Source organism: Aythya ferina (assembly GCF_964211825.1).
Source record: "Aythya ferina genome assembly, chromosome: Z".
NCBI classification, from domain to species: Eukaryota; Metazoa; Chordata; class Aves; order Anseriformes; family Anatidae; genus Aythya; species Aythya ferina.
In genome coordinates this window covers 40,508,373-40,530,077 of record NC_140299.1, presented here as the reverse complement: position 1 = coordinate 40,530,077, position 21,705 = coordinate 40,508,373, and the positions used below count along the sequence as shown (strand labels likewise).

The following is a 21,705-nucleotide window of genomic DNA, read 5'->3' as shown; positions in this document are numbered from 1 at the left end:
TCAGAATCCTTTTTCTTGTCAATGCCTTGAACTGTCTGGATGCAGTCATCACACGCGCAGCAGCTGGCTGCACCTCCACACAATGCTGGGCTCGGCTTGGCTCCTTATTCAAGGTTGCTCCAAGATTAACTGCATGTGAACACCAAGTGGCAAAGCACATGCCTGTGGGGAGTGCCTCAACGCCACTCTCAGCAGAAGGAAGGTCCAAACTCCACCTCTCCTGTGACTGTGTTTAACTCAATGGAGTTAGCTGCAGTGCTCCAGGGCCATCAACATCTACCTGCAGGTCTTCAAATCAACACACAGAGTAAAAGATAGGAGGAACTAAACCATACTAAGCTGTGGCTGTAATGTTTGGACAAAAGTCTGAGGGGATTCTGCCTTAATTTTCTAAATCTGGGAGGGCAGGAGTCTTGCAGAGATGACTGTATCTATGAGGAATTTAGGTGTCTAACTAGGGTCATCTGAGTTCATCCAGGCTGCATGCCTTCAACAGAGTTGAAATCAATGCTCTCTTACTCCCCCTGAAGCACGCTCAAGTTATTTAAAACTATTCTTTCAAAAAGGAACTAATGTGGCCCCCAACAAAAAATTTAGTAATTTTACAGAAAGCACAATTGTTGCAATAGCGCCTAGCTCCTAGTACTATGCAGAATGGTAGTGCATGCTTATTAGAAAAAAAGCACCTGTATCATTTGAACAATTTAGTTGCTTATTTAGTCCTTGAGTTTGTTTCAGATAATAGGCATCACCAGAGGCTTCCAAAAAAGAGACAAGTAGCGCAATACAATCAGGGAATAGCCACCACACGTGGTAAGTTTCTTTCTAGCTCTGTGGTTTTCAGTCTGTTAGTAGCAGAGCTTACATCTATAATACTAAAATTACCTTATTTGAAGTGCTTGCAAGATATCTTCTATATAGCACTCATCTTTTCATAGGATTCCTTAGAACATGATAAATAAACCTGAAATCTGAGGTATTTCTGCCACATTTAAACTTGTGCTTAGGTCATTCAGTGGTTCCTCTGCTTGATGTGAGAAGCGCCATATGAACAGGTTTACACGCATGGTTATGAAGACATGAAAATATGCAGACTCTGCTTTTGTCTAGAAAGACAAAATAAATGGCCACCAGTTCCTATAGCAACAACCGCAAGTACCAGTGAGGAAGAGGAATGTCTGCAGAAGCTGGAGAGAGCAAAGCTGACTGCTGCTGTTTTGAGAAAGTACAGATAAGGCTCATCATAATGAAACTCTACCTAAAGAGGCTCTGAATCAGAGAAGCACAACTCATCAATGTTTTAGAGATAAAACTGTTGTGAGATAGGAAACAAGTAAGGCTAACATGAAAAGTCTGAATTTGTGGTGGGTTTAGTTTCACTGAAGTTGGCACAGAGATTTTTAATATGATTTTATTTTTTTTCATTCTTCACCAACGTAAGACTGCTTTTGCCACATTTTTAGTATACTACACTTCCAGGCTGTAATTTCCACTCTCTGAATCTAAAATGGCTGGCCCAGGGATCTATGCACCTATTACTCATTAGAGCACAGAATTCATGTTCTTGGAAACTGGAATAGGAAGGAAGTCTTTAGAACAAAAATCTGAGTTCAAGCATTACAAAACTGATTCGAGGACAAAAAAAAATTAAAAATGTACTTTGTGAAATACAAAAGTACAAAATGCAAAGAAACGTATTGCATGAAACAACCAGTCACCAGAGAGCTGTGTAGCAAAGCAACTTTAACAGCCATATACATAGGAATCAGAGAAGGATTTCTCTTACAGTATGACACCAGATTTACACGTCTGCATGGAGCTCTGTGAGGTATGTCAATAAATAACCAGGTCCATTTCACTTCATTGCCAGCATTCCCCCATGATGTACCATTCCTGCTCTTGAAACTCTGATGTTTAAAATACCTCTTCCCTACAGCTAACCCCAACAGTTCCAGTGTCTCCAGCACCTGTATCTCCATTCGTCATATAAAACGTTAAGGGCCTTCAGGTGTGCACCTGGTAATACCTTCCTTTTCAACAAAATACTCTCATGGTGTGAGGTTCTGCACAGAATCCTTGGCTACACAACTAATACACAGCTCACTTTCTGAGAGTCAGAAAACTCGGTGAAGCATAATTTGCAACATACTCCGAACATCACTAAATGAGTAGTGCTATACAAACATTTGGTAAGAATTATTACTTAATAGTTCTGTACTTATAATGCTCTCCTATCATGTAACCCTTTGAAAAGATCCAGAAACATTCTCTGTACCTTTATAATGCTCTGACATGTTGAGAGTGGTAAGCCAACTAGGCTGGTCCCGTTGATCGACATGATCTGATCCCCTATATTCAGCTTCCCAGACTTCTCTGCTGGTCCTCCGTGCATCATATTGGCTATGATAACTGTAGGCAAGATGGATCCCCAACCAGACTCCACAATCACCACCCCTAGGATTTCTCCTTTTTGCTTTTCGATGTAAACCTGTATCATAAGAAAAAGTGTTTCAAACAAAAGCTTTTTCTCAACCATGGAACTGGCCCCCCGTCCTCCTGCAATCTTTCCTCCCCTCACCCACCAAAACACATATTTAATGAATCAGCAAACACATAACCCCTCACTATTTGCAACCTGACTTCCTAGTGCAAAACAAACAGAGTACTACATTTCAGTTGTATTCAAACATGAGTTAATCAACACTAAGTACACAGGTTTTGCTTAGGGCTGAACATGCCCTCACACAACTTATTTCTGTTTATGAGCAGAGGGATATGGAAACGAAGAAACCGTTGTGTAATGGGGGTTCAGTGGACCAAGCTAAATAGAAGTTTGTAAGAGCTTATGACTGCACATTGGAAGAACACTAACTGTATGTTGCAGTGGTGCACAGGTTCATCATTATTAGAAGCACCATGCAGCAAATCCTTTCAGCAAATACAATCCTTTAAAATCTGGAATCAGCCACTTTCACTGACACTAGTTCCTCCACAAATATTAAATTATTTACTGTAATCTGTAAATCATATTAATTGTTAATCTGTTTTACATTCATTTCATTAAAATACAACGTGAAATATTTGAAAATTGTTTAATAAAACAAACAGATGGAAAATCACTTCACTGCTCATAGACTTCGGGTTCACAGTTTGCCTTTGATACAGAACTGACAACAGGTTGACTTACTGGGGGAGATATTCTAGACTCACTCAGGTCATTTATAGGAAGCATTAATGGTTTTCTGATTTCTGCCAGCATGGGCCTGCACCTGGTACAGGGGATCTTAATGCTGTTAAGGAGAAAAATGTGAGACATACATCTTTGCAGTTTTCAGATTTGGAGAAGTGAATGAGGTCGTCATTGTACATGTCCTGGGTATTGAGCAAGTCGCTATATTCCTTCTGGCTAAGGTCTTCTGGATTGATCCCATTTGCCCTCAGAAACTCCTGGTAGGCCACGCTGAATGCTTGACCTATGGACTGTGCAATCAGCTGTGCCTGCAGGGAAGGGAAAAGAAAAAAAGTCAAACGTTGTGATGGTCTTGTGCACTGCCATCTTCTCTGTTACAATCACACTGTAAATGGTTTATCCCTACAAGTCACGTTACAGTTTAAAAATATTTCTGCATTAAAAATTAACTTAAAAGGCTCAAAAAATGTCATCACGTTCATATGAGAAGCATAAATAAAGCTATCCTTTCACGGGTAAGAAATGCTAGCATAAATGTAGCGGTATACCTGCTGCAGTGACTGAAGCACAGATGGCAAAAGAGAACTCTACCTCTCACCTACAACTCTTCTCATGCGTGCAGCTCCCAGGTGGCTCCCCCTTCTAGTAGAGGCAATGCCATTCTCTGACAAGCCAGCAGAGAAAATGAAAATGTCTGCTAGAAAGCACACAACCGCATTTAAGAGGATATTTCCTCCCTATTTTCTCCCACTCTCTTAAAACCACCACGTCTGTATTGGCAGCTCCTACCTCATCCCAGATGAAGGAGGAAAAGGGCAGCACCTACTGACTGATTGAAGTAACCAGCCCTTGAAGTTATGAGAAATGGTCATGTGCAGCTCCTTCTCCACCCTGAAACCTCTTTCAGCCTCTCCCCCCTATATTTCTTGTTTCCCTCCATCTCCCTCCACTTTCCTGCTGCTGTGCATCACTGGGTGATCTGTGCAGCACAGAGGAGCTGGATTTGATGTGTACTGAAACAGTCCCTTGGAGAGCAGTGCTGGCTAGGGGGAGGGGAGGGAAGAGAAGGTCAGAGCTCCACAGCTAACTGTCTAGGCCTTAGGGGGGCTGGTGATGAATGAACACTGCCAAGGCATATTTTCATACAGCCTACCAGCTGTATTTTAAGGTCCAGTTTGGTCCTTAATAAGGGAAAGGTTCCCTACCCTGAAATAAGCTGTGTTTTAAGGCAACTCAAGATAGCACTAAACCTGCTGATGAGAACATGAGCATGATTGCTGGTGCTGAAAAGGTCACAGTCCAGACAGCATTACTTTGCCAATGCTCAGATCAATCCAGCTTAATGGCAAGAACAAGACAGCAAGATAACAGGAAAACTACATCTCCTTAGCTCTACAAACTAAAAGAGGAGACAACTGTGGACTTTATGTTCGCACAGATGCATCTTGTCTCCAGGACAAGATCAACTCCCATTTAGACACCCAGCATTTGGACACATCACTAAGCATTAGCTCTTCTGAAGATCTAGCCCTAGACAGAATTGAAAATCTGGTGCCAGGCTCCTTAGATAAGGATGTTTCCAAGCAGGTACACATTGTGGTTAAAATCCACTTGAGGACTTAAGAGTTTCTGTGACAGTTTCTGTGTAAATTCTTCTAAATACCCAGCTGTCCCAGAGGAAAAGATGACATTGATGCAATTTCTCAGCTTGTTTTTGTGTCACTGAACAATGCTTTCACTGGAACTACAGACAGGTCCTTTCTAAGCCAGGATCAGGTGGCATAGGGATGGATGAACTTAACCAACACAAATGTGGCCTTACCCAAACCAACCACAGGAAGGAGTAATGCCAGTAGTGACCAGAAGGAAGAAGCACAGATTCCAGCTAGTCAGGGTATTAAGAACAGCCTGGGAAACGGATCCAGGAGATCTAGATCAGAGTCAAACTACCGCGTGCTGAAGGGCAGCAAGCCACAGCCTCTAGCACCTGGCAGTTTGAGTTCTGCTTTTCCAGCTGGTCAGTAAGAGAGCTACGACTGTACAAACTTGGAACTGGAAATATGGGAACAGCAGTCTTAAAACAGGCAACATATCAAATGAAATTAAATGAAATAAACTTTGGCTATTCTTTTCCTTTTTTTGCACCAGCTTCTTGAAAGGCTCTGCAAAACTGGCCGGCATGCTATTATGGAAAAAAAAAACTGTGATTTTTTATGTTCTTTGCTAAATTTTTTGTAGAGGATCACTTATATCAGTGTTTTTATCTTTACTTCTTAACCTCAGCAGGGGGTGACAGTATGCACATGCATCTGCAGCCACATAATTTAACTGACCATGGGTTCAGACTAGGTTCACCATTACATAAAATCAACTGCTTATTCAAGGAAACCTTCCCATCTTGCTGGTACACCGCAGAGTAGAAGGCATGTGAGGATATTAAAAGAACCTGGTATTTTCACTTTACTTCTGCTAACTAGCTCAGCATATCTGACATTGCACTACAAAGACTTTCTTCAGACTGATATGCAAACCACAAGAATAGGAAGTAAATCCTTACCTCACCCTCCCTAATTTGTGCAGGATGCCTTCCCTAACTGGCATCACCTCTGTATCATGTACTTAACTGACACATGGGAGTGATCCCCCTTCTTCCACCTCCTGCTACAGGAACCATTTGACTTGACTAGTATTAATATGACATTTTCCACAGAGACAGTTAACACTCTTATGTGGAGGGTTTAGAACTGGGAATTTTTGCCTTCCCAAATTATTAGAAATACTGTGTGATATCACTTCATCCAGGGCTGACCTGATTATGAGACTGACAACTATGTATCTGGCCACCTCAGTCTGATGTGTGTGTTTGATTTTACCTTTCATTTACAGACTTTTTAAAAGTGTATAAAATCAGCATGTTTTATACACTGATCGTGAAGACAGGCTATCAAGTAACTAACAGGTAACTTAGTTGACCTACACCGTAGACATTTACTCAACTGTTTCTATTCAGGGTGCCTCAGGATTACTGGAATTATCAATTTTCCTTGCTGGCTTTTAATACAATGTCGGCAACTACTCTTCAACTCAGATCTTCTCAACAACAACAAAAGTCACATTTCTGATACGTATCAATGATCCTTGATGTAGTATTTAGGATTACAATTTCCCTAGGAAAACAAGCTTCTTTGATAGATATTCACTCTCACGGGCAAATTATGAGCTGGTATATGTAAACTGTGGCAGCTGGACCTTCTCATCGCTACTGAAAGGTACTATATGAGCTAAACAAAGGGAATTTTTACAACAGTTTTGTGAGTAAAATGCCAGGTCTGAAAGTGCCAACAAAAAGCAAGATGAAATATCTTGTCATGGTTAATGAACAAACAGGACCACTTTCTGTGGGCTTCAAGACTACCAAAACGTGTTTACATTTCCACCCCTAGAAAATTATGAGACAGAGTAATTCCTTACATCTTCAGACTCAAAGACATGGCAAATCATTTTGTACTGTCTCTTTCCATCCTGGGAAGGGTGAGATGCTTCCACATTATCCTGCGAGTTGGACCGTGGCATTCTCCTACGAGCCATCAGAACAACTATGTTCCCTATATCTGCGATGTAAGAAATGGTCCGTAGGGGATGATCCATCATGGTTTCCTGTGGAATAAAAGAAAACAAAACAATATAAGCAGGTGCTTCTTCTTAGTGTACTCCTGGTATTATGAAAACACACAAATGGTAACATAAGAACTCTGTTAAGTCCACATAAAGAGTCATGCATGAAGGGAGTTGCCAATAGAAAGCAAGTTACACTTTCCAGAAGTAAATCGAAGAACAACTTTTACAAATTAAAGTTTTATTTTCTGTTGAAAAGTACAAAGAACTCAGTATCAGAGCCTGAATATGCTGGGCAGGCATGGGACCAGCACACAGAAGACTATAAAATTCAGATTATCAAAACCAAACATTCTGGGCTGCTCTAGGCACAATCAATACTTGTCACAACACAGCCTGTAAGAAGTCAGCTGAATGCAGTTAATTTACTGACAAATTCTAATCATTTTCTACAGACATGGCAGACTAACTGACATGGCCCTTGAATGGATTTTGACCTAGTAAATCCTGGGGAGAAGTACAAGACCCAGCACTTCTTGAAGGATAAAATTTGGCAGTTAGGTGCAACTTTATTTGAGTGGCCTATTATAAAATATTGACAAAGGCATCTGTGTTTATACCTGCGTATCTGCATTCAGTACTTTAATTCTCTGTGTAGAAATGAAGAGGTCCACTTCAGTCATGGGCTGAGATTCACCTTCGGGAGCCTGCAAATAAATGGATTAGAGTCAAACACAAACATAAGGTAACATCCTTAATAATGATGTTAGCTCACATACAGGGGTATACTAAAACACAGTCACCAGAATAGCAATGCAAGATAGAATATTAGACTGCAGAAGCTAAACACAAAGATATGGAAACTATATACAGATACATGAAAGTGAACTGGATAGCATTTGAACAATTTCTAACCCCGTAAAAGCTTCCCTGATATATTTACTGATCCAGTAAAGTTATAGATGACTGTGACATGAACGGTTTAAAGATTTCATGAAAATCAGAATGATTCTCTCATTTTCACCACATTAGGAGTCCCACTTTAAAGAAGTTTTTCACACATGCCATAGAAAGGCCTAACAGTAGCTCTTACTTGAGTAATTTCTGTATGGGCTTACAGTGACTGCTCGGGACAATGGAAACACCTGTACCGCAGGTAGGTACAGTTTAAGCCATTCTTAATACAGTTCTGGTAAAAAGGCCTTCACAGTCAGACATACCATTCAAGCATGAATACACTTTGAAGTCATATCTTTGTCAATAGAAAACCAATGCTTGCAATTTTTTAAAAAAGTTAGAGGTGTTAAAGGGTACTCTCAACCTCCATAAACAAAACTTACCACTAAAATAAGTCAATCAGCATATTACTGTGTATATATACATAAACTTTATTTTTCTTTTTTGCATCCAGCAATTTGACACATTTGTGAATCAAACAGACCAGTCTTATAGATAAAAGGTAAAATAAAAACCAGACAATTTTAATCTGTCATTTTACAAAGTTAGAACCTTTGCCATGTCAGTCCTGTTTCTTTAGCATGGATTTTGGGTACTGCCTGTAACCATTTGATAATTCCAATCTTTACTCTATTTGTAACATGAAATGGCTAATGATAAGCAACAAAAAATGGCCAACCAGGCAACTGATTTCTGAGAAATGTCAACTTGTATGGTGGCTCAGAAATAAATCTAAAAAAAACTTGCTGGATGCAGAAAATAACTCAAAATAAAAGCAAAAAAAAAAAAAAATCAAACAAACAAAAAAACAACTCCCAGAAAACAAAAGAACAGGCATAACATCAAGCTGATGGAGTTTGTACTGCACCTTCTTCCTGCTTTTGGCTAATTTCTGGGCCATCTGCTTAGCATGGAATAAACAGAGACAGGAGAATAGTTAGAGAAGACTTTACAGAGACTCCAAGCCAAGAAGGAATCTGCATGCTAATGCCAGGGCTCACAGACTATTAGCTGTTCTAAATTAGTCCCTGCTTCAATTAATTAATTAATTAATTAATTTATTTATTTTTTGTTTCATGTTTAGCATAACCAGTGTAAAAAAAAATGAAAAGAAACCACACCAGAGGAGACTGGAAAAATACAGAAGGATTTTATTTTTTTCCATTTAAAATGCTGCTCTCAAACAACAGGCTTTATTTCTTTGTTCGTTCTTAAGAGGAAAAAAAAAAGCTTCCCCTCATCTGCAGCAGGTTAACCATGCATGACCCATGAGGTTACTTTCTTTGAAGCATCACCAGTGTAAAATGCAAGAGAAGAATTTTAACTATTTTTATTCCAACTTTTTTAGAAATCAAGGAATTTAAATTCAAGTTGCCTAATGCTCTCACACATGAACCATCTTTAAAAAAAAGCCACACTAAAACTGTACTAGTTTTTCTTGGAAATACAAAGCGACAGAAGCTAATTGTCACCTCCATTTTCTCCTCCTTCCGTGCATATATGCCCAAGCCAACGTTCACACTGCATTTCTGAACAACAGGTTTTCCTGTGACACCTGCATACCATCATATTTTTTCAAGAAAGGCAGTGGAGCACATACTTCATGTCCACAACCCCTCTGAAAACACTCTCTTATCACTGATTTAATTGCCACTAGTTTAATTGACTTACATCCAGAGAGATATCACCCCATTGCAACAAATTGATATTTTATGTGCCATTACTGTGATAACAATAACAACATAAATAAGCATCATCACTCTTACAGTCTTGCAATCATTATTCAAGCCAAAGTGAACTGAGCTTATGGACTAGCTTGCTAAAGAAATTCAATACTCACCAGGCTGGCAGATATCTTTTTACTTCCAACAATTAGTGTTAGCTAATTAAATTGACAAGTGTTTTTGTGGAGGGAAGGAGGCTTACTATTTCAAGCTTTATAGAATCACAAGAAGCAAAACATTTTATACTGATGCTCACAACTTAAAATTTGCCAGTTTTAATATAATCAAGCCTGAAAGCAGCAACTGAAACTTTAGACCGTGCTGCTTAGTTACAAGTATGAATATATTCTCACACCAACTTTGAGGCACCTTTTTCAAACCGATTAATAGCCTGGTGATAACAAACTATTGGAAAAGCGATTAGAACTGCTTCATGCTGCAGGCTGCGCATTATATTAATTTTCACTGGTACTCAGAAATATTATAGTTATCTTGAATAGCAGCTGCCTGGCATACAATGGGCAAAGGGGAGACACGCATGAGATATACCATTTAAACTGTTCTCCAAAATATTTCATAGAACTAAGGTGATGGCATGGAACAAACAATTTTAAGAAGTGATTTGGCACTACACTGAAATGGCATGAAAGAAAATATGGTCCACAAAAAAAAAAAAAGGAAAAGAAAGAAAAAGAAAAAAAAAGCGCCAACGCCTCCCCAATTTAGGACAATTCTATACAAGTGACTTTATTATTCCAATCCTTTTCATCACTGAGTTATTTTTCTGATTTAAATCAGATCATTTCAGAATTCTTAGAAAGAACAGCAACTACCTACTCTACACAAAATAATATATTTTTTTAAATATATAGAGTCTGGAATTTTCATTTAACTTAATTACGTGGCTAGTTGCAATTCCCCAAAACTCAGATTTTTAAAAATCAACACACTCTCTTCTGCTCCATGGATGGCTTAGATATAGTCAACCGATTTGATTTCTACAAAAAATGTACTGCAACTCTGTGAACACACAGATGACACTTGGTGAATGAAATATGCAGAATATTAAACTATTTTCACATATGACTTCTTAAATTACAATCAGCAATTAAATCAGTTCTTATCTAAAAATGTTCAAACCTGACACACAGCTCAAATCTGCTGGTGAAAAATAAAAAATGAAAGCTGTTACTCCACAGGTGAAATGTAGCAGCAGTTCTCCACAGATCAGCTGTGAATTGTAATCATGAACATTATTTTTCCTATACTGCTATTAAGATTAAATGGATTCATTTCAAGTAAACTATAGAAAGATGTTTCTCCCACGCTATTTGGAGAAATGAGACTACGGTCAGAAAATAGTGAAATACCTTTCGTAACACTAAAAGTACCTCTTCATGGAAATATGAAATCAACTAAGTTTGATGAATGTCTTCAAAGCATTGTTTCTGTTGTAACTTAGCTTGACTTCACAGAGATAACTGCTGAACCAAGAAAACCCTCAGTTCTTCTACTTTTAACTGTAGAGATATGTGTTTACAGAAAAAGCATGGAGAATTGTTTTCAAAATCAGTTCATATTCTGAATGAACACGTGCATGGTCTGAAGGCTCTGCTACAAGTAAGCATTAAACAGATTATTTAATTCAAAAGGAACGCATTCACATGGGAGGTATGTGTATGCAGCAGGCCTTAAACAAAGTCCTTCCCACTTCCAGTAATTTTAACTTCAGATTTGTAGATTTTTTAAAAGCTCAGCCTTAATTCATAACCTTTCTTTTCTTTAACTATAGAGAAATGTTTCATACACAGCACCTAACTTGCTCCATAAACAAGTATGAGTAGGGCACAGGTATCACTAGCATTGCATGAGCAATATTTTACACATTTGGCCTAAAGGCAGTGATGAATCTAGCAGCCAGAACTCTGTCATAATGATGTTCTCAATAAAAAAGTTTGCTTTTTATGGGAATCACCAAAAAAAAAAAGAGCCAAAATCAACAACGATGACCCTACAGTGCAGGGAAGCATACTTAGATTTCCCAAACTTCACCTAGAAGCAGTAGAGTACTGTCAAAGAAGTGTACCATAGTATTGTGTGCCATGCAGTAGGCAAACCGTTTTATGAAATTCACTTACTTTTAGAAAATTATGTGTGCAGGCTAGGGTGTTACCAGGTCAACCATGTAACTGCTTGGACCTCCATGCTGAAACAAATTTTCTATAACCAAGAATATGCATGCCTGGTCATTTACACGGATGTGTAAATTACAGGCTTGATGAGTGAAATGAGCTAAACAGATCCCTTCTGTGCTGAGGCACAGCAGTGCTGAGGCATAACAGAAACCTCAGAAATAACTTTATTTTCCTAATTATTTCTGAGAAACATATTTAGTATGAGAGAAGGATTCTACTCTTTTCAACTACATAAACCCACTTTGAATTGGCCTGTTTCTACTTCAGTTTGCTCTAACACATTTGTTCAATCTTTGCCTCTACTAAGGCAGGCCTCATGTCCAGAACCAGGCTCAAGTTAAACTCCTGATGCCAGTTTCCCATCACAGCTGATGCTGATCTTTCTTTTCAGCTTACAGTGATGTGTCCCTCCTAGATCCAGCCTCACTGAAGTCCTTATTCCCTTTCTTCCTGTAGCTTACCTTTTGTTGCTTACCTGTGCATTCAAATCAGACAACTTTTCTACCATGCAGACAAGGCACAGCTTTACTCACACCCAAGGCAGGACAGCAAAAGACAGTGGAAGGATAAGTCTCCACTACAGCTTTATGAAGAAGCCATGAAGACTATAACATGCGAGGGCTGAGAAAGCCGAGTGAATACCTTTTACAAAAATTCCACTGAATACAGACAAGCCATTGCTTTTCAAAAGTTTCTTAAGTTTGTGGAGATGTCCTATAGAGATGGCAAAAGATGACAGGAATACTACTTCCCTGCCAAATAGAGCCTTCTCTAAAATGCTAGCATGCTAGACATTTTTAGAGACAAGGTTACAAAAAATTCTGTATTTGAACACCAGCAAAATTAAAATTGTTGGAAGTGTCTCAATATTTCTATTTGGAGCATTTATCTGAGAATTTCATGCACTAACTGAGCCGAGCACTTGGCAAGGAAGCATTGAAAGTAGTAGTAATATTAGGAAGCATAAGCTGATTTTAACAGACAATATTATTGGCCTTCCTGATAACATGCTGTATCTCTTCCTCTCTTTTAAACGATTGTACAGACAGAGTCTGAGTTGGAATCCAAAATAAACCATACAAAGGAAAAATGTATAAATGTTAAACTAAAGAAAATGTTGACATGAGATTGTCTTGGTTAGCTGAGTTAGCACAAGATGAAGCTGTGTTCCTGACACACAGCGATGTATGAGTAGGAGAAATGTTGTAGCACCTTCTATGAGTACAACACTCCATCCATACATCTTAATTTCAGTTGACAATGTCATCATTGTAACTTATAATACAGCAGCATGCCCGTCATGCTGTGACAAAACAAACAAATGACATGAACATACCATATTCCAAGACAAACTATTTTTTTCTATACATCCCTGTACTGCCTCGGGCTTTTCTTTCATTTTTTAAATCAGTTCACAGCTATTACTAGGTAGAGAAAATAGTATCCACAGCATGGTCAAAAATAACTGCGGACTTTACCACAGTACAGGTTCCCCTCAAGCACCAAGCCAGAAGCAGCTGTAATACCTCCTGGTTATCCTCTAAACCTGTTTTCTCTCAACACCCTGTAAAACAAAACTGAGACCACCACTCACTTCACATTCTGGCTTAGAGAACACAGCAGCAGTATTTCTACAGGGAATTATAATGATCTGGTAACTTTTACCTACCACCCTTGTTCCAAAAGCAGCATTATGCAAGTGATTTATCTTGCAGAAAGAAAGATGAGGCACTTAACGTTCCTGAAACCACAGATAACACAATACGGGAGTACTACTACATATGTAAGAAGTTCATATCTGCAATTTTAAGGTACCAGTACGAGAAGTAGCAAGAGGAATCACTTCTCACCTTGATCCTGCTGACAGCTTCCTGAGCTTGCATCATTCTCACATTCTTGGAGGGAGTTTTATCCGAAAGGAGTTGAGTTGAGCCAAGGTAGTTGGCTGCAAAAATGATTCCATCGATTAAGTCTTCAGGATCGCAAGGTCCAGGAACTGTAACACAGGAAAGAAATCACTGCAGAAAATTATACTGAAAAATGGCAAAACAGCAGCACTAACAACTTGAGCCTGTGCCTGATGGCTGTAGATGCTCCTTTGAAATACCACAGTTTACCATGATGACATGGTAACCAGTACTTTCAAAGGTTCGAAACATCAAGAAAATGCTCTCAACATCTCTCCAGCAGAAGCTGTAATTGTTAATCCAGACTGTCTCCTGCAATAGCTCAGCCTTTTGTGAGCAAGGATCACCCCAGGGCTAAACAGTATCTCTGAGGTTTTGCTGTTATGAAGAGACGTGGGGACTTGGCTCTTCCCTCACCCACCAGAAACAGCCTTGCAATCCTGAGGCAAGCAGTCGTAAGCAGTAAGAGGAAGGGGGCAATTTAGGAACAGCCATCAGCCACTTTCTCACTTGGTGTCAGCCACAGTTAGTACACAGGTAGAGGAAACTCCCTGGCAATGCTTTACAGGTACAACACTGCTCCCCTTACTGAGACTGAGAGCCCAATTATCAAATTGCTGCTACCCCACAGGCCTTTAAAAATTATGATTAGTCTCAACAAGGATACTGAGGGGGAGTATTCAGTACTTTCAGAATTCAGTAAAAGTGTGGTTAAACATTCAGAGCACAGAATGTCCCACTGGAAAAAGCAACTTTGAGTCCCCAAAGACTCTTAATGATCTGACTCCCATTAGCTTCTGTGCAAAGTCCGAGGGTGATCAAGTGTCCAACACCTAACAATTTTAATCATTATAAAGCAGCATTTATGATTGATAAGACTTCCAGTGTTTGGCAATTATATCTAAAAATTGTAGGGCTAAAAAGATGTATTTTAGCACCTTGCTATATGTTAAAATTGTCATGATCCAGTAGGGTGGTTGGTTTAGCTAAGCTTCCTGTTTTTGTACAAGTGACAAAAAACAGCAGATGCTGAAGACTTTTTGAGAATGCAAATCATCCTAAACAATTCTACTGGTAAAAGTGCCCACATTTTATCATTAAAAGAAAAAAAAAAGAAAAAAAAACACAAAACAAAAAAACACAAAACAAAAAACACAAAACAAAACACACAAAACAAAACACACAAAACAAAACCTTTTTTTTTCATTATTCTAGGAACAAAGCAAAAAAAAATCTTACAGTATCAGAAAGTAGCTTTCATTAGCTCGGGGCTTATCTTGAGAAATGAAGCGATGGGGCTCAAAGCTTAATACTACTCAGAATGCCAGCTCTAGCTTAGTTTTAAAGGAAGAGGTTAACAACCACTTAGAACAAGCACAAGAAACTTCAGCTCTGAAGAAATGCAAGTCATTTTTAAGAATAAGATAACAAATGCAAGAGCTGAAGATAAATATCACACTCAAATTACACACAGAGACTTAAGTAGATGCATAAACCTTATAAGGGAGCTAGTCTCTTTTGTGTTTTCATTAAATATGAACATTTAGGACTTGTAATTTTAAGATGTTCATCTTGCGTGCTGGCAGAAGCTGTTCAGATACTAAATACCTGGAAGACCCTCAAAATGAACAAGTTATTTTCAAGGACACACAACCAAAAAAACCTGAATTTCTCCCTTAGGGAAATTTATGCATCTGGAAGTGCTATGTATTTACAAACTCTTCCAGTCATGAAACTACACAGCATTTTAAAGTGCTGCCTTTCGTTACTCTATACTCTATAAAGGCCTTATCACAACTTCTATTACCAAACAATTTATAGTCCTATTCCTGATTAAAACACACACACACACAAAAAAAAAAAAAAACAAAAAACAAACAAACAACCAAAAAAAAACAGACACAAAACTAGTCTGACATTCTGTAAAGGTGTAGATAAGATTCCAAGAAAACATAAAAAAAGGCATGTGCTCTATATTTTCACTAGAGGTGAACATACATAAAACGCTGCTTTTTTAAAGACCCCTTATATTTATTATCTCTAACAACAGATAATATCAAATTATTATCCATTGAATAGAAGTGTAGCAAAAGTGCTAGCAAGCTTTTTTGGACTACTAGTGCACAAAGGACTTTCTTTTTTTAAAAGGAATTTCCCACTGGACAAAGATTTAAAAAAAAATTTAGTTTACTATTTTTTTTTTGTTGTTTGTTTTTAGGAGAGGAGGATGCTTTTAGATAGCCCTTGACAGAGAGGACTACAACCAGCAGACTCATTGAAGTTCAAGACAGATCATTCATTGCCACAAAATTCCAAAGTTCAACTAGTTTAGAAACAATATATGAGATTTACACTAGTTGATGACCTGGATATAGATTCCAAAACACGCAGCACAAATACTGAAGACTAAACGAGTGATCAATCTGTAGTCAAAAGAGAGCGACCATGTAATTGTTTAAACACAGCACCCTATAAAGCAATCCAAGGAGTTCCAGGACAGTCCAAATGAAGCATCACATCAACCATACTTCTGGCATGTCATAAAGCACATAGCACAACCACTGCTGGGGCAAAACAGCAATTGCAAATCAGAATTTATCTGCTTCTGTCATGCTCTCATAACAAAATGAGTGAATTTTACAGCATGCAGTCTTTCAGTATGCACGTAATGCAGACTCATAGAAAAGCAGTTCAGGTAGCAGGTAACTTGTTTGTTGACATTGCTCTAAATAAACTCAGCACAAATACAAGTGCAACCTTAACTCTAACACAGGAAGCAGTAGTTAATTAGAGGACAAGTGGCTGTAAAACAGTGCAGATTTCCTCTGGCAGACCTGCCAAGTAATCTTATTAATTCAGTCCTGCAAATTAACACAAATGAGGCTGGATTGAGGATGCCAGTTGAAATCAGTGCTACAGAGAGCACTGGTCAACTTGCCTAACCTCTTTTCCTCATCCACCACAAAAAAAAAGGACCTGAGACAGAAACCATGAATAGAACACTAAAAAAAATAATAAAAAATATGCATGTTTCTGCACTTCAGAAAGAGCCTAGTACAATTTAATTCAAGCTCCAGACTGAACACAATTTTATCTAAATCAGTATACGCAACCCTGGCAGTTTTTCTATTTAGCAAATTAAAATAAAAAAATATACTTCATAAATACTGGAGTTCTTTGCATATATAAAAGTATTTAGTAATTGTAGAACCATCTTACCTTCAACATAGGTTGGAAATGAAGCCAAGCTTTTTCTGGACTGTAATTAAGACAAAAAGGATTTCAAACAAAACAAGGCACGTCAATATATGCATTAAAAATTTCCTGACGCCAAGCAGAAAAAATAAATAAATTATTACCAAGGGAAGATAATAGCTTATTAAGATTTGTTATTCTATCCAGTAGTTTCAAACTCTAACCACCTAAGGTAAGTTTTGTTTGCTCCATTGACGGGTTTATCTATCAGGCAAGATGCTAAGCTCAGTTTTCAGTTACCTGCTGGTGTTTGGTAGTACATTAACAGTCTATCAGTCAGGGCTCCCCTTTTACTGATCAACAGGTATGCAGGAAAACATGTGGTATCTCAAAGACACTGAATTTTCCATACACAAGTATATGTAGCAATATACAAAATTACCCCTTACTGTTATTACTCATGACTGAAACTATCAGCTGTTAGTTATTCATTACCTAAATTTTGTTGTTCATTAGGGCTGTTCTTAGATGTATTCTCATGTTAATACAGCCTATAAGAAACTTTCCAAATTTTAACACGTCAGGTAGCAACCTGTGTTCTGCAGCATAACTGAATTCTCGAACACTTCCCCACCAGCTGTGTTTATACGGTATCAACCACAGAAAGATCTGTTTGTTTCAAATTCATAAAAGATAAATGAATCAAGAAAGTCCTGTCTTGTATGTGTAAATACTCAGTGTAAAGTAAGACCTTCCAGCTGCAGCTTTCCACAGAAGACACTGTGGCTAACAATTCAAACACCTGAAAGCTACAAATTCAGTAAGACTCACCACTTTGTTATATTCAGTAACAACCCTACGCAGGAAAATATACCAAATAAAATTTTGTGTGTCAACATATAGGTGGTAATAGATGATATTGAAACAGACGCTGCTATCATACATGTCATAGATAAGGATTTTGGATAGCCCAACGCTTACAAAACTTTAATGAATCTACAACTGATTGTACCAGCAGTAACTTCTTCAATGACTGCTCAATACAATTGTATTAAAAGAAGATCTGTGTGTGATCAGAATAATGTATGGTATCTTTTTAGTGTCTTAATAGTATCTGCTTTTATACAAACATACACTTATACATATATGCCAAATTATTTTCCTTTATGGCAAGCAACATAGGTTCTATATGTTAGTAGGAAAAAACAAACAGGCAACTAGGCAGGTTAAGTGACAGGCTGAGTGACTAACCCCAGGGAGTTTTTTCCATTGCAACGAATGGAAAATAGATGTAACATAAGTAATATTTTTCAAGGAATGATGCTAGTCTTGCTATAAAATAAAACAACTCATGAAAGAAAAACAAGTTGCATGACAGACAACAGAGCCTGTGCAGCCTTTAAGTACTTGTTGTTCCTTACGAAAATGACTAAGCTGTACTGCAAAACCAAGAAGGCTCTCCATCAGATAGTACCAGCATCAATAAACGATCATCTCCTGCTGCCAAAGCACATCAGTTGCTGTGAGGGTACAAAATATTCCTTTTAAGATCTGTGGCTCTTTCATCTCTCCAGATTAATGTTTTTTTTTACCAGACAACCTACCTATACAGATTCAACAATGGTTTGCAGTTGCTGCTGGTGTGGACCTAAGAGGGATATTCAACTGCTGGACTCTGACAGCAGGCAGAGGACAAATCCAATGCATGCCTGAGACAGCTTATGCATGTAAGTGCATTTTCCAAAGCACTTTTATGTTAAACAGAGTGCCCAAAGTTTATAAATACAGATTTAGTAATTATTGAGCAATCTGACGAACTGATGCAACTTCTCAGGATAAAACAATGTAAACTGTCATTATACACATGTATGCTCTTGCTGTAAAATCTTACACACTATGAATTTTTTTTTATCTTAACAAGGGTCAAAGGACATTTAACTAAGACCACAAGAATACTAAAGAAACAGATAAAGTTGCTGATAAGAGGAAATCTACACCTTTTAATTTTAGATACCCATGAATAATGAAATATTGAGGTATTAATATTTGATTACTCCTGTTAATAATCTTGTTGCCTTTCAGCCTACTATTAGAAAATTTCTATTAAAAAAAAGGTTTTATTAAGACCTTAAAGTAATTTCCCCATATTATGAGGCTTCTTTATGACTGTTGTTCTTGCATGGAGGTACTAAAACAGTCATTATTGCTCATTTGAGGGAAACAAAACAGCCTGATGCATCCTACTGTGAATCCTGGTTTACCAGGATTAACTCTGAAGCTATGTGTGAGCACAAATAATAACGCCTAAAAACTGTTAACAGTCAGAATGTACATGAAGTGATAAAACCTGTAAGCTGAAGAAAGCCAGAGGCTTGAATAAGCTAACAATATTGCAGGCAAAAGTGCAATCCGCTATTGAAGGCTTTAGCCCGTGAGAAATTACGGATTTCTTAAGCCTTTTGAATCCTTCCATTTTCTTCTAAATGCAAATACCAGTTAGGAGAAATGCATACTTGATACAAGCTTTATTACACCCTTGATAATAAAAAGAGAGAAAAAAAAATAATTACTAACTAGTGTTCCAATTTTAATCGGTACTTCCAGTCACAGTAGGTCAATTTCTTTCACTATGGAAGATAACTCATGCATTGTTATCAGTAGCAATGTGGTCTTTTGTAGTCCTTTGTGAGCTACTGTGCCTACAGTTTCCATATTTTTTTTTTATTATTTTTTTAAATAAGCAAAAAAACCAAAGATTTGCATATCTTTCTGTTTACACAGCCAGACAGTCTACACTAATCTAAATACTTTTTATATTCAATTATTCTCTTCTCATAATGTGAGAAGTTCTACTCAACAACTCTCATTTGGTGTTGGTAGAGATAGCACACTGTAAAAAGCTGCGGGGAGAAATGATAGATAAATAAATAAATAGCTTTATTTTGAGGAGCACAGGGTCAAGAACTCCTATATTCTGACTGTAAATCACTGACAAGTTATCACCAAATCAGTCTCTTCTTCCAACACCTCAGGTTGTACAATGCTAATATAGTAAGCAGCATAAATTACTACCCAACTAATGTTATTTAATGAGGATTATTCATCTCGCTGACAAGCATTACGTTCTTTGTTGGGGGACATTCTGCAAAGAAAAAGGAAAAGGGATTAATTTGCCTCTACTACAGAAGTGATGTTGGCTGTTCTTCTCCCAGCCTGCTAAGTAAATTTTGTGGCAGCCAAACACAGAGTCAGAAATGCCATGACAAACAGACTTAAGCATGTTAGAAATTCAGTCAGACAGCCAGGCACGCATAAGGGAAAGGAGCAGCGGATCAGCTATTCAAGTTTGTTCCAATTTCGGTAAAAGAGAACGGATTTGCACAGGTATAAGGGGGCAAGGAAAATAAAAAGGCATGAGCATCATGAACAAGACTGTGGCTTTTAAAAAGATTTCACTCTACCTCTTTATTAGTGGAGGGCTCTGCTGTACTGCAGACATCCTGGTGATGTTGCCTACTTGACGACTCAGCACCCCGAGGTGAAGAGGAATCTGGAGATGGAGACTAGACATGGCAAGGAAATAAAATTAAATAATAATCTGAGTGACCAATGTAGAAGTTCTTCTTTCATATTTTCCTCTAACTTGGTAGAGGAAACAAGAGATGAAAGTGAAAAAGAAAAAAACGAAACAAAACCAAACAGGACAAACACATTTTGAAATGTCGTAACCCGTGATTTTGTCACAGTGATCAGATGTAACTAACTCAGTATCTCACTGGACTCAACCTGAACATCTAAATCTTTTTAAAAAATGTGTGTGTATGAAATGAGACAAGTGGAAAACTTAAAAAAATGTACTCAGTTGCAAACAAGACCGAGCCAAAAAGTATGTCCCAACACCACACTTTTATGGGATAAATGGAAGTTGTCTGGGCCCACTGCTTCCATTTATTGTCAGCATTCAAGTAAGCTGCAGTTACAGGACTTGCAGCTGCATGAGCACATGCCTGTGGCATGCAGGCAAATGGATCTGAGTCTGCTGAAAGCTGTAAGCAGCACAGACCCACGTCCCAGAATTGGGGCATTCCAGGAAAGAAATTACAAAGAAGTGAGCTGTGATGGCAGACGGGTGAATTGTCCATGAACAGAAAAGGGATTCTGTAAAGATTACTTATTCTTAACTGTCGAACTGGGAAGAGGGAAGAAATGCCTGTGGTTTCCTCTACAAGCATACAGGCTTCCAGGTATGATTAACCTGAAGTGGTAAACTAATCTCATCTAAGCAGAGATGGGCTTCAGTGGTTGTCCATACACGTTATCCACCATCTATAAAACACCTTTAATAAATTGTACAGAGCAATATTAACATATTCAGGGGCTTCTCAAGGCATTCAAGGGCTATTCAGTACCAGTGCAACCAAAAACTATGATTCCTCAACCTAGATACAATGCAAAATATTAAAAAATTTCACAGTTTATGCACTTCATCTTAATATCATACACGCTCTCTAGATCAAATTTTCTCACTTTTCTTCTTCCACCTGTACACAATTTATTGGAGAAGCTGTCCCTCATACCACTTCCTAGTAACGCAGGCAGTGTCATAATGAACATCACTGCAGAAAACCAAAGGGAACAGCATTTGAGAACAGCAGCATGGGATTTCTATCTCTGTGTGACCTGCCTGCACGTATCTTGGTAAGCTGCTGTGGGAAAGACTATTCTGATCACAGGCAGCTCCTGATGGATGCTGGTGACACCAAAAAGCCACGGCGAGGTACCTAAGGTCCCGAGCAGGGCAGACTGGAATGAACGTACGGCACACGAACACCGAGCTGGAATTAATGAAGGTGACCAGCTTGTGAGAGGGAATAAAGCTTCAACCCGGCACGCATTTTGAAGGCAGATTTTAAGAAGGCACT

At 38.2% G+C, this 21,705-nt stretch overlaps 1 protein-coding gene across 5 annotated transcripts in view; it reads right to left on the bottom strand.

The window, feature by feature from the left end:
* Positions 1-21,705, bottom strand: part of APBA1 (amyloid beta precursor protein binding family A member 1) — an 87,607-nt gene that overhangs the window by 6,058 nt on the left and 59,844 nt on the right. For 3 of the 5 annotated variants that reach the window (XM_084505133.1, XM_084505132.1, XM_084505134.1), the window contains 8 exons: positions 20,245-20,346; positions 16,808-16,847; positions 13,532-13,677; positions 8,631-8,663; positions 7,426-7,512; positions 6,662-6,847; positions 3,319-3,498; positions 2,276-2,488 (listed from right to left, as the gene is read on the bottom strand). In XM_084505133.1, the coding sequence (XP_084361259.1) occupies positions 2,276-2,488; positions 3,319-3,498; positions 6,662-6,847; positions 7,426-7,512; positions 8,631-8,663; positions 13,532-13,677; positions 16,808-16,847; positions 20,245-20,346 (987 nt within the window). The remainder of the gene's footprint in view (positions 1-2,275; positions 2,489-3,318; positions 3,499-6,661; positions 6,848-7,425; positions 7,513-8,630; positions 8,664-13,531; positions 13,678-16,807; positions 16,848-20,244; positions 20,347-21,705) is intronic. The other 2 variants (XM_084505135.1, XM_084505136.1) reach the window with 2 other exon arrangements.